Genomic DNA, 12,405 nt, shown 5'->3' with positions numbered 1-12,405 from the left:
GGAATCGTTTGATCATTCGATCTACTTTAAATATTTGTGCATGAATCACCGAGAAAGATATGCCAACGCAATAATCACATGGAATGAATCTCAAACAGGGAACGGAATTGCGTAAACCAACATGTATACCAAGGACGGATGAGGGAAAATGGTTTACGCACTCTTTAATGCGATTGGTTTTCAGAAATATTCCGTGTGGTGTAACCTTAAACAAAGCAATATTTTTTGTATAGTTTTAAACTTTCTGACTGACTGATGGCGAAATTTTGCCATACTCTACGATCTTATTGTTTGGAACTGTTTAGATTAACATAAGGCGTAGAACTGGGTACGTCAAACAGTTGCCAATTCAAGTCAAATTAAGATTTCCCGAATATTCTCTGTTTAACTTGATAAGCTCCACTAACCGAAAATGGCCTTAGGAATGAAAGCACCCACGTAAAACGGAAAAGTGTCATGGGTATTTGATGCGTTGACCCCTCTACTTAGAAGAATGGCTTTCGTAGTGAAAACTGAACAAACGGTAATTACAACTAAAGCATTTCTTCAACACTTCAGGAATAAACTCCCCTAATTGCGGGGCTTCATCGAAGCCCTGTTACAGCATATCCTACGCTGTCAATCTAGCGGTTAGACAGAACGTTAGCCGGCTAACTGTTAATATTTCCACGGGAAGATATGAAGAGTTGGAAAGTATTAAACTGGATTGTGGAAGATGGAGCTTACGGAAAGTTACTTTTTGGGGAGAGCAGTTAGTGAACAGAGTGATATGGTTTTTTTTTATCCTATGGATTTTCTACGTGGCAACTTATCAACTGCTTGGTATTTTGATTTTCTCCAATTTTGCTTATAAAAAATGCTGGGACCTATTTTTGGCCTTTGGTTTCCTCTGAAAGTTTTTTGTAACCTTCTTTTACATAGGGTTGATGAACAATTGGTTGAAGTTGTCTATTCATCTCTATCGGAGATATTTGTCGTAAATGCATTTTTTTTTCGGAAATTGTAACGGTTAAGATTAATTTGTAACAGGAATTGGTCGTCCAATTCTGTCAGTAATTGTACTCGTGATAGGCAAATCGACGATTCAGTGATAATCACTCGTATGATTACAGACCAAATCGGACTCCACTTGGTCCTATTACCATTATTAATCTTAAACGGAAGAAAGTTCAGAGCCGTTGAGGTGGTTGCTTTTCCTTTCCCGTTGATCAGTACTTGCCTCATAAAAAAAAAAAAAAAAAAAAAAGAGAGGGTAAAGACCTGGATAAGACTTGCTAGAATGGCTGCCACGAAAAGAAATAGCTTACGAGTATGTCCTCATTATCAGTGCTCGTGAACGCGCGTTTCTCCACATGCGGGAAGATTTGAGACGAGTCTAGGAGAGGTGAGAGGAGTCGGGGACTAATAATGGGACCCCCTGCAGACCTCTCATCGCTCCGCGTAGCTCAAAGCCCCATAATTCCTCGCGGGCAAAGGAAAGCTCGTATCAAAGTACTGATAATGAGCATCTGTTCGTAGGCCTAAAAAAAAAAATAATAATAAATAGGCTCGATCGTTCGGTATCATAAATCCTCAAGACTTTGACTAGATTCAACTAATTTTATTTGTTACTTCAACTACAGCTAATTTAATTCCGATACACTACGCTTATACAGCAGAGAACAAATCATCTAAAGCAAGGAACTTCTTAGCGGTACTCTTCACTTGATTCGGCTTAGTCTTTTTAAGGTCCATGACGGATTTAACTGTGATGGGTGGATTGACCTTCCTGTACAACCCAGCGTCCGCTACCACCACCACCACCTGGAAAATCAATTGATTAGATATTAATAATTCTATCTTCCACATCATCGAGAGAGAACCACATCAATCGCCGCATAATGATACTTGTGAATGACCCCTAAAGTAAAGTATCTTTTTCTTACTGACAGTATCGTTGCTGAATCAAAGGTCAAAAGGAATTATCACCATCTAGAGAAGCTTTTGATGGGTGAAAAAATTCTCCTCGTCAGCGCCCTTAGAAACTGTATAGCGTACTGTATGGAGAATATGGAGACCCATGTTAGGGTACGAAGGGCTTATGATCGCGCGGAAAAGTGAAGTTAGTTAAAATAAATCCTAAAAATCACTTATTTTAGATCCACCTCCGCTCATTTCGAAGTTATTCAAAATTGTTTTCTAGATTGTCTTTTACTTCTTTCTGTTCCTGAATGCGTACTTAGCAGTACTGGCCGGTTCTTAATACTGTTCTAAAACGTTAAAATACATTTTATAATGTTGCTTTCATCTTAAAGAGCCTGATCTCTGGTTCTCTGGAAAGCTCTTATCTTTCCGATCCCGCGGGTTGCGATAACTCATCCCGTACCGTACCCTAAACTCTCATCCCGTACAATTTTAGATCTTTGAACCCTAAACCCATCTGCCATAAGTCAAGGTTTTTTACCAGAGCATCTACTATGACCAAAAGCTTGGGTGGACCGATATTTACTGAGCTTCACAGAGCAGTTCTCACGGCATGGTTTGCAAAGGACTTTGTTTGCTTACCACCACCAGTTCCAAAAGCACATTTTACAGGATCCCCTCCGGAAACGGAAATTTTACTCTTCGGATCTCCGATGAGTTTCTTGGTAAAGATGACAACACTGCCCCCAGCGCCACTTCCCCCAGGGGCTGATCTGTGACCTTTCCGATTGAGACATTGTCCAGAGTTTCCTGCGTAAAAAGTAAAGTATTAGCTCCATAAAACAGCCAGGCCACAGATTTACAACGTGGAACAATTTCTCATTTTTAGTTCTGACCTCCACTGCTTCCTTTTACATTCTACGGGCGTTTGCGGCTCAGAGGGTGTAGTTTTTAACCAATAGACTCTATTATCTTGTTTGTTACTCATTTAGGTCTGAAAAGGGGATCGCTTTTTATTATTTAGGTCTGGAATAAGGTATGGTTTGAACATTATCGAAAAACTTGGTCTTTCAACAACATTTCTCTGAGAAGAAGAATTCCAAGTTTACCCGTTAAATTCCCAAGATCTGGTTATTAATTCTTCCCTCTATCTACTACAAATTTCTATGTAAGAAAGTTGTGAGAGTTTATTGTTAAATAAAACAGTATTCTCATTACCTGTCTACTGGGTAATGTATGGATAGTGCATGGAGAAGTTACTTGTTAATCACTTCTGGGAACTAACGGGTTGAGACTTTGGGAGGGAGGGGTGGGTTTTATGCTTTTCTGGTTCATACCTTTTACACTGATGGTCCCTTGTAGTACCAGTTTCCCAACCTGTAAATACACCAGTCCTCCTCCACTTCCTCCTTTCCCTCCAGGGTTGGGGTCATCACTGAACGCACTTGCTCCTCCCCCTCCACCTCCCCCTCCGTAGCTCAGGTGAGTCGTGAAGTTGGTATGGCCAAACTGGAGTCCGCCTAAATATAAACAAAATAATAATAATAATATTAATAATAATAAATAAATATAATAAATATAAATATAAATATAAACAAAATAATGCCCGTGGACCCTGAAGGTGTCATTAATGCTCCCAAGTCAATTGCATATGTGTTATCTATTTTTTTTATCTATACAGAGAACGAATTTCTCCAGAACACCCAAGTTTGCAGTGGGTAAGAGATTCATTCATAGAAGTCTCCTTGCTTGAAAACATTGAAATTTGTCATAAAACCTCGTCATTTCAGTCCATGAAAGATCTAGGACGTTGACGTAAATATACAAGATCGTAAATAGTCCACTTTGGCAACTAACCAAAGATCGTTTGATTTGGAAGAGAAATAATACCAGAAATCATCTAGGTTTAGTCTCCGCCACTAAGCTACAAGATCGACTGCATTTTGAGAATCTAAACCTTTCAAAGATTGTCTTTAACTGTGCTGAAAGTCCAGCCAAGAGTTATGAAAGTTGTATGTTATCTGGAGCATACCTCCCTTTCAATGGTTAAGATAATCCTTAGTCACATTCGACCTCAAATTCAACATCTAACCAATAGAGTTGACTGAAGTATCTTGGCTTCGATCACGTTGAGGAAAAACACAAAAAGAATTGTTTACTTACCTCCTCCACCACCTCCACCGTAATGATTGCCACAAGAATCACCTTAAAATCGAATAAAAAATACCAATATCATCCATTACCTTGATTACAGTATAACGATTTAAGCTATAAATAGCATTAGTTTCAAGTAAACCTTCGTCATCTCTTAAAAGGCTTTCCAGTGTAATGGACTACACAGTATAAGTAACATGACCTAAAAATTACCTCCTCCACCTCCAGAGCTAGATGAGCCTGCGTTACCACCTGATGCTGACTTGTCGTAGCAGTGGGGAGCCTGATTAGGAGGCCATTTCCCTGCACTTCCTCCATCGCCACCATGTCCTCCTGGGCAAGACGACTGACCCCCACCCCCAGCATGGGTACCAATCTGAATGAAAATGGTGGAAGAAAGCCTTTAATAAGCTTGTCCTTACAATGGATAGAGAAGTCAGTTTCAGTTTCTTGTCAGTAAAAATTGGACGCACCCAGCAGGTAGATGGAGGCTGAAGTAACAAACGCATATTTGCGTCTTCTCAGACGGTCGCAATGGTAACCTAAGCTCTGTCTTCACACGTTTTTTACTCCGACCAATTCATATAAGAATTAATGACTTACGTTTCCAGCTGATCCTCCCTTTCCTCCATCGTGACCACCACACCCACTGCCTCCTCCCCCTCCTCCGCCACCGGAGAAATGTCCACCCCCTCCCCCACCGGCCGCACCATCGTCACTGTTGACAGTTGAGTCTCCTCCTCCGCCGCCGGCATTAGTTCCTCCCGGACCTCCTTTAGAACCTACCGGAAAGTTTTTGTTACAAGGTTAAGAAATACTGTTCCACTCATCATGTGAACTTGATAAAATGACCTTTTTTCGCCAACAAATTCTTGTTAATTTAGTTAGCTGACTTTCCTGAGCCGAAAACGGCTGGGGTTATGGTGCCATCAGAAACTTAAGTTTCCTTTTCCATCCAATTACTACAAAAGTTTTAAGAAAAACTCACATTCATTGTCGTTTATCGAACAGAACGTTTTCTATACATAATTTCCAAATCTAATTTCTCGATTCTATCCGAGTTGATTCGACATGAAACTACTTTTCCTGTCCAGCTATCTAGCTTCATCTCTCGTCACTGGACACTTGTCTGTTTTTATTTGTTATTTTGGGCGCCCAGTGATTCAATCGACCTTCCTGCTGTTTCCTTACTGTTGACTTGAATTTAGACCATACCATCAATCATTTCACGCAGTTTAAAATTTATTTACAATAATTTGTTCCTTCCAGCGCGTTAGACAGTTAAGGTAGTTTCGTTTAAATTCCAACTGGTTTCTAGTGGCATTGTCCTCGCTCTGATTAGTATATGTAATCACATGAGGCCAAGTACTATTAAGGATTAATTGCACGAGAGTTTTCAAAATTTTCCAAAATTGCCCGAGTCGCGAAGCGACGAGGGCAATTTGGAAAATTTTGAAAACTCAAGTGCAATTAATCCTTAATAGTACGAGGTCTCATGGGATTACTTGTTCATCAATAAAGGGCAAAATTTATACGAAGGAAAATCAAAATTTCAAGATAACGAACGGTTGCTATGCAACGGATTAGCCAATCATTAACAGGTAATCATGCCCTCTCTTGATTACTAAAAATGCCCTCTATTAAGAAAAAAATGCCCTCTCTTTCAACCAATCAGCGCTCAGTAATTTTGCCCTTTATTGATAAGACCTTGAAATACCTTACGCATGTATACTAACCTACTCTTGTCTGTGGCCCGTCCCCAGCCCCTCCACCGCCAATTCCGTCGGTGTTCTTTGCCCAGGGTACATTGGAAATATCTCCTCCTTTTCCTAGTAACGCGTTTGCCGGACAGTCGAACGTTTCGCCTCCGTATCCTCCACCCCCACGGGAATCACCTCCAACGCCGCCTGTAAATCCTGAAAATCAACGACACCGCTAAGAAGTACTCAATAGCAACACTTTGTTCGCAGGTGAGTGCGCCACCCTTCTGCTCCTCCTCCCATTCGATCCTGTTCCCTCACGGCCTAAATACGACATGTAGAATATGATATAGGCACAAACAAGGAAACAAGCTGTCTAGGTACAGGTGGAGCCAGAGGGTTCGAAGGATTGTAAGAGCCAGGATCATTGTAGTAATTATAATTATTTTACCAGGAAAAAAATGTTTTAGTTCGGACGTTTAGTTTTGCGCAAACACCATAAAATTTGTAGCTCTTTAGGCAAACTGAAGGTGGACAGATTCAGACATACCCTCATTTTCTTAGAGCTTTTGTTACTTTTTTTACTACTCTACAATCATACTCTCGATGAATTTAAACTCAATTGCAGACTACCAACAGCATAACGCAATGGCCGTTCAGGATCAAATTGAAAATCAATCTTTTGTTGTGAAAATTTTGAAAAATTATGTCCTAGTCTGTTTAATTATAGAAGAAAACTCGCGAATAATTCATTCACAAATCAGAGCCAATATAATTCCTGTTTCATCCTAAGACATAAACAGAGGTGTGAGAAGTTCTGAAATGCTCGTACCTTTTCCAGTCATATCTATTTTGGAAGTACTATCGATCACTAGGTTGTCGGCCTCAAAGGCCAGAATTCCTCCGAGGCCATCTTTCTGTTCATCACATGTCAGGACACATTTGTTACGTAAAGATACTTTGTCAAATGATGGAAGCCTTTGAGCGATCAAACATGTTAAATGGTCCTTTTCAAGATCCATCGTAATGGGTTTGTCAAAGACAACTCGGCATTGTGATCTGTAATCATACAGATAGAAAGCATTGATTAACGGATTGATATAGCAAATTACTAGTTTACTTATTGATTTGGTGATTTACGGACTAAAGAATGGATGGGTTGGCGAATAAATGAAAACATGAATTCAAGGGTATTTTTATAGCTACAACCGTTTGGTCAGTTAGTAAGTTATTTTGTCATGAATTCATTCAGTCAGTTACTCGGTTATTCTATCTTTCAGTCAGTTGGTCGATCAGTCAGTCGGTTAGTTGGTTAGTCACTCTGATGGTCAGTCAGTCAGTTAATCATTTTTTTATTCAATAAGTTAGCCAGTTCTTCTCTCATTCAGTCGGTTATTCAGCCGGTCAGTTAGTCAGGTGGTCAATCAGTCTTCAGTCAATCACTCAGTCGGCCAGTCGTCAGTCAGTCAGTCAGTCAGTTAGTCAGTCACTCTGTTGGTCAGCTGGTCTGTCAGTCAGTCAGCCTGTTGGACAGTCGTCAGTCAGTAGGTTGATCAGTCAGTCAGTCAGTTAGTCGGTGAGACAGTCCGCCAGCTAGTCATCCAGTCATCCAATGGTCGGTCAGTTTGTCCACATTACTTTGTTAGAAGCCAGAATCTGTTCGAGAAATGTATTAGACACTTAAAACGTTTGAGTGTAAATTATTTGCAATCAAAATTTACTGAGTCTATTTTGAAAATGTTAGCTATATATATAGATATGTAGTTCTCAAAAAAGATTTGGGCCACAAGTTTCCTATAATTTTCACTCTTACTTTTCGTCTCCATCTATTGGTGCGACGTCTTGTGCTGTGACCACTTCATATTTGCCATAATTGATCAGTCTTCCTTTGCTAACAAATAGTAAGAGTTTGTCTCCAGCTTCCAGGCCGTCACATGAATACAAATCCATGGTGTCTTGAGTGATAACGGCAACTTTCCACGACTTCGAGTGATCAGTCTGACACAAGTTGACCGTTTGTCCATCGCACACAAAGCCATTTGCTATGTTGTAAACAAAGATTATTCAGGGAAAACTTCATCCCGCCATAAGATACGAGAAGTAGAATCTACCCAAGTAGGAGGTGTAACATATCTGAGATCTAGTCCTATGTGAATTGCCGGATAGATTCCAAAATATGTCCCACACTTTTCCGTAGACCCATCTATTGTCTTCTCATAAAATATTATGCCACAACTCCCTACTATTACCACCCAATTCCGGAAAAAACAGCTTTGTGTATTTTTCACATCTCTCAGTTTGCTTGCCTAAGTAGTCGTGGTAACTTTACCCAGTCCCTCTCCGTCATGACCAAAGTCGAGTAGACAGTGAAAATAACTTACTCTCAACATCAGTGCAATCTGAACATCCTAGGACTCCCTACAGACAAAGAAATAGATGTTTTCTCGTTTAGTTTGCGAAAAAGTGTGCACAATATGTGTATGCGTACTTCTAAATTTACAACTATCCTGCGAGCAGTAACCGGCATTTCTTAGCTCGCGGGAAATCATGAGGAGGCCCTGAGCTACACACACCGACGAGAAGTCTGCAAGGGTCTAGCACTGAAAATGAGTTAGGCCAGACTCCCGGCAAACTTCTCTCCGACTTGTTTCAAATGTTTCCGCTGGCGGAGAAACGTGCATCATTCAGCGCTGATCGATAATTGATTATAATTAATTAACATACAACAGTTACAAAATTACAACAGTGGACATGTGTTTCACCGTCAACTGCACTTGTGCACTTAACAAGATTTACCTTTCCGTTTGGTCAGTATCTTTGTACGTGTTTAGTACTATTTTCTGCATTGCAACTTTCCAAAGGTGAGGGAGATTTAAGCCGTCAATGTCTTTTATTCCTGTTTATCGTTTAACCCCTGGTGGGGATCAATACATAAGTTCTTCTCACAGTTTTATAGGTATCTGAGAAGGCGGGCGCTCACATTGGTCGGCTAGCATGATTAGATAAAAGTACGTAAACACTGCTGTTACCCGCCAAATTTCTGTGCAAGCTCAAGTTTCTTGAGTCACCTTTTTCCTAATTGATCTACTTAAAACTGCCATACCAACATAATGAAATACTGACCGAATAGATGAAACATGCCAACCATAAAAACAACAGCGGCAGCAAATGAAGTTTATGGATCATCTCTCCGTCGGCAGAAGTGCAGACTACAATACAACTGGCTTCTATTTGCTTTCAGCCCTACGCGATGAATAAGCAAAAGTTCAACAATCTAATAAATGAGTCAAAGGACTGCAGTGCATGGGGTGATTCTTAGGTCAAAATCTCCGAGAACAGTTTCTTTTAAGGAGACAAGGCCTTTAAAAAAGGTATCTGGGACTTGAGAAGTGAGACAGCTAGAGGCGAGATCGTGAGAACGTTCTTAAACACGCAGTTGGGGTCATTAGATATCTTAATTGGCATCTTCCTGAATAGATTATGTATGAACTCAAGGGTTCACTCCATTGCTATAAATGTATTTCGTCCTCGTTGAAGTCTACAACCATAGTGCTTGTGCCAAATAACAAATTGTTATTCCTCGTCTGTTATTTATAAAGCAGAAACCATTGGAAAAGATGCGCAAAACACTTCTCGACTCGGCTACTTATCGTAAAAGTGTGCTAATGAGGAGTGTCTCGCTTGAAAGGAAACATGAACAAACTGTTGATTAAAAAATTGTAGACCCCATTCGCAACATTAAGCATCCAATAATATTGATAAGTGGGTCTTAAGAATTATTTTACCCACTGAGAATTATGACATAATCGATCCTTAAACATTGCTTTCGACTTGTATTTTTGAATAGTGACTACAGGAGAGCGCTAAGAAATAAACTTAGAGCTGTGCAAAGTTTCGTCAATCCTGAATTAATTTTTTCCGTGTTCGGGGGCTACATCGATTTAAAAAAAGTTAATTATACTACGTGCCAGAAAGAAATCGCGTCTGAGTAAAAAATCAGATACATTCTTTAGCCTGACTATGATAGATACTTGTACCCATACGCTTTCTTGCAATAGAGATGTGTCACCTACCTAGTTACGAAGAAATATTATTCTTGACTCTGAGGTTAAACAGATTCGTCTCAGCACATGCAGAACCCTGCAAGTGCAAAATAATAATAATAATGAAAAAAACAGGACTTGTCAAGTTATGTAATGTTGGATCTGTGATTTGATTGGCTTAAAGCTTGTGACTGATGGCGAATTTTTGCCATACTCTGTGATCTTATTGGTTAGGACGGTTTAGATTGACATTCGGCCTATAGAACAAGGTGCGTCAAACAATTGCCAATTCAAGTCAAATTTAGATTTTCCGCATATTTTCTGTGTATTTTTATAAGCTGTTCTAACCGAATATTGCCTAAGGAATGAAAACACTCACATAAAACGGAAAAAGTGTTATGGGTGAGTGATGCGTTGATCCCTCCACTTAGAAGAATGGCTTTTTTTTTTTGGTAATCAAAACTGAACAAATAGTAAATACAACTGAAGCATTTATGCATTGAATCCTTAGTTCCTAAAAGAAAAAGATGTTGACATATTGTCTTAAGCGTAATATGATAGACGTTTAAAACATCTCTTAATTCGACGCCCGAGCGCAAAATTTATCATCTTTCTTCCAAATTTTTTCTCTATATCCGACGCTTTCGACCGCGTCACGTAAAAAAGGCCAAGCAAATTGTCGTGTACTCCGCAGCTAGCTTGGTAGTAGTGCATCAGAGTGCGAGATCCTAACATTTGAAGTTCGGATTCGCCTGGTAACTTACACGCATAGAGTCTCTGTAGCTTAATGGAAGAACATCAGAGCCCGATAATCGAAGATCTATCAGAGGTTCGATTCCTCATAGGAATGAGTTTAAAGACGAAAAAAAAAATTATCTGTTTTACTCCTTGTCTCACGATCATGACATATAATTGTTAAAATCTCTCTTTATTTGATGACCAGACGGACGAGAAATTAGGCTGTATCCTCTTTCCTCTTTTTGTGTTATAGCATTTGAAGGAGTAAAACCGAACTGATTGAATCCTGAGTAACGAAGTGGTTTATCACTAAAATGTGGACTGCATGCACAAAGAGCACTTGGGTATCATTAAAAGTCCACCCTAATTTGTACGGGTTCCGAAGAGAGTAGATTGTTGTCAAATTGGCTGAAACTGCCTTCTTTGCTTCTAAATTTAGATGATCTTTGACTTTTTTAAGATCGGGTGTGCGATTATTGAAATGATAAATTATTTTATTTAAATTTTAAACTCATCTATCTTGCATTCGTTAGCATTTTTCAATATATCCATAATATTTCAGCTGGAAAGCCTTCTTCAAGAAGCGCTATAAATCATGTATACTGTGTTTTTTCTACCTGACTTTACATAAATGGGACTGGAGTAGAAATAAGTTCTCTAAAAAGTTGTGTTTGCATTTACAAATATTGAGTCATTACGACCCAAACGCAATTTTCGATCATGTTGACACTAAAAGCAAACACTGTCTTTGTGTTTACAGCCGGCTGCCTTGAAACAACTATTGATATATTTTTTAAGACAAAAATTCCCTCACGCTAATGTGCTAGCAAACATTTATCATTTATTTTAAAATTCTAGGAATCGTTTGATCATTCGATCTACTTTAAATATTTGTGCATGAATCACCGAGAAAGATATGCCAACGCAATAATCACATGGAATGAATCTCAAACAGGAAACGGAATTGCGTAAACCAACATGTATACCAAGGACGGATGAGGAAAAATGGTTTACGCACTCTTGATCGCGAAAAAGAGTTTGTGATCTAGCATTCAAATATAAAAGCTAATGGTCATTATTAAATTTTCAACTCCGGATATTACATTTCTGGTGTTCTGACTGGTTCACTCAACTCCGGTTATTAGCTCATAATCCGGGTCACTTTATACGGAAATACATTGCGCTAATTGTTGAGAAGAGCAAAAAAAGACTCTAATTATCCAAACATTAAGGATTTAACGAAATTTAATGAAACAATTATTCCATTCGCACTTGTTGGACACGAGATTGTTGAAAGTTAACTCAGTGGCTCTATGTCCCTTGTTGGCTATTTATCATCTCATATCCAACGCGCGGTCATGAAATAATTGTTAATATTTCATGACGAATTTATTTTATTTGAGAATAATTTAATGCGATTGGTTTTCAGAAATATTCCGTGTCGTGTAACCTTAAACAAAGCAATATTTTTTGTATAGTTTTAAACTTTCCTCACAATTAACTTTTAATTTGAACTATTGATGCTTTTTTCCCCAATCATTCACGCTACAACGCCCGAAACTGCTCCTAAAATCGACCGTATGTGACGCTTTATACACTACCGTTTTCAAAAGCCTCTGTTTTTAACCTGTTAACACAAAGAATGAGGCCTTTTCAGAATGATGCGTTTTGAAAGATTCTATGCATTGGAAATAACCTCTACAGTCTCACACAGACAGTAAGCGATGGCGCAAAAAGCCGTATGGCCCTGTGTGCGGTCTCGCTCGAAAAAAATGCGATGTGCTGGGTCGAAAGAGAAAGAGTGGCCATATGAAAATATCTTTATTGACCGGGTTGGTTCAAGAGGTAGGGAAAAATATTTGGCTCTC

The 12,405-nt window shown here is 39.2% G+C and overlaps 1 protein-coding gene across 1 annotated transcript; it reads right to left on the bottom strand.

The window, feature by feature from the left end:
* Nucleotides 1-1,585: 1,585 nt before the first annotated feature.
* LOC136282413 (loricrin-like) lies at nt 1,586-9,974 on the bottom strand. The gene is made up of 12 exons (XM_066170058.1): nt 9,830-9,974; nt 8,880-8,999; nt 8,138-8,174; nt 7,570-7,798; nt 6,589-6,815; nt 5,793-5,972; nt 4,660-4,838; nt 4,270-4,432; nt 4,066-4,107; nt 3,240-3,422; nt 2,545-2,712; nt 1,586-1,803 (listed from the first exon to the last, which is right to left on the bottom strand). Exons 2-12 carry the CDS (start codon nt 8,940-8,942, stop codon nt 1,742-1,744), a joined length of 1,533 nt encoding a protein of 510 aa, XP_066026155.1. The 5' UTR covers nt 8,943-8,999; nt 9,830-9,974; the 3' UTR covers nt 1,586-1,741.
* Between the last annotated feature and the right edge of the window lie 2,431 nt (nt 9,975-12,405).

Source organism: Pocillopora verrucosa, chromosome 7 (genome assembly GCF_036669915.1).
Source record: "Pocillopora verrucosa isolate sample1 chromosome 7, ASM3666991v2, whole genome shotgun sequence".
Taxonomy (NCBI): Eukaryota; Metazoa; Cnidaria; class Anthozoa; order Scleractinia; family Pocilloporidae; genus Pocillopora; species Pocillopora verrucosa.
Note: the sequence above shows the minus strand (reverse complement) of the source record. Positions and strands in the feature narration are given on the sequence as shown.

Excerpts from the sequence above, each read along its gene's own strand:
- LOC136282413 (XM_066170058.1), bottom strand. The coding sequence starts at position 8,942 with ATGATCCATAAACTTCATTTGCTGCCGCTGTTGTTTTTATGGTTGGCA. Across the intron at positions 8,175-8,879 it reads TGGCATGTTTCATCTATTCG|GGAGTCCTAGGATGTTCAGA; the intron begins GTCAGTATTTCA and ends CTTTGTCTGTAG. Across the intron at positions 6,816-7,569 it reads CCAATAGATGGAGACGAAAA|ATCACAATGCCGAGTTGTCT; the intron begins GTAAGAGTGAAA and ends GTATGATTACAG.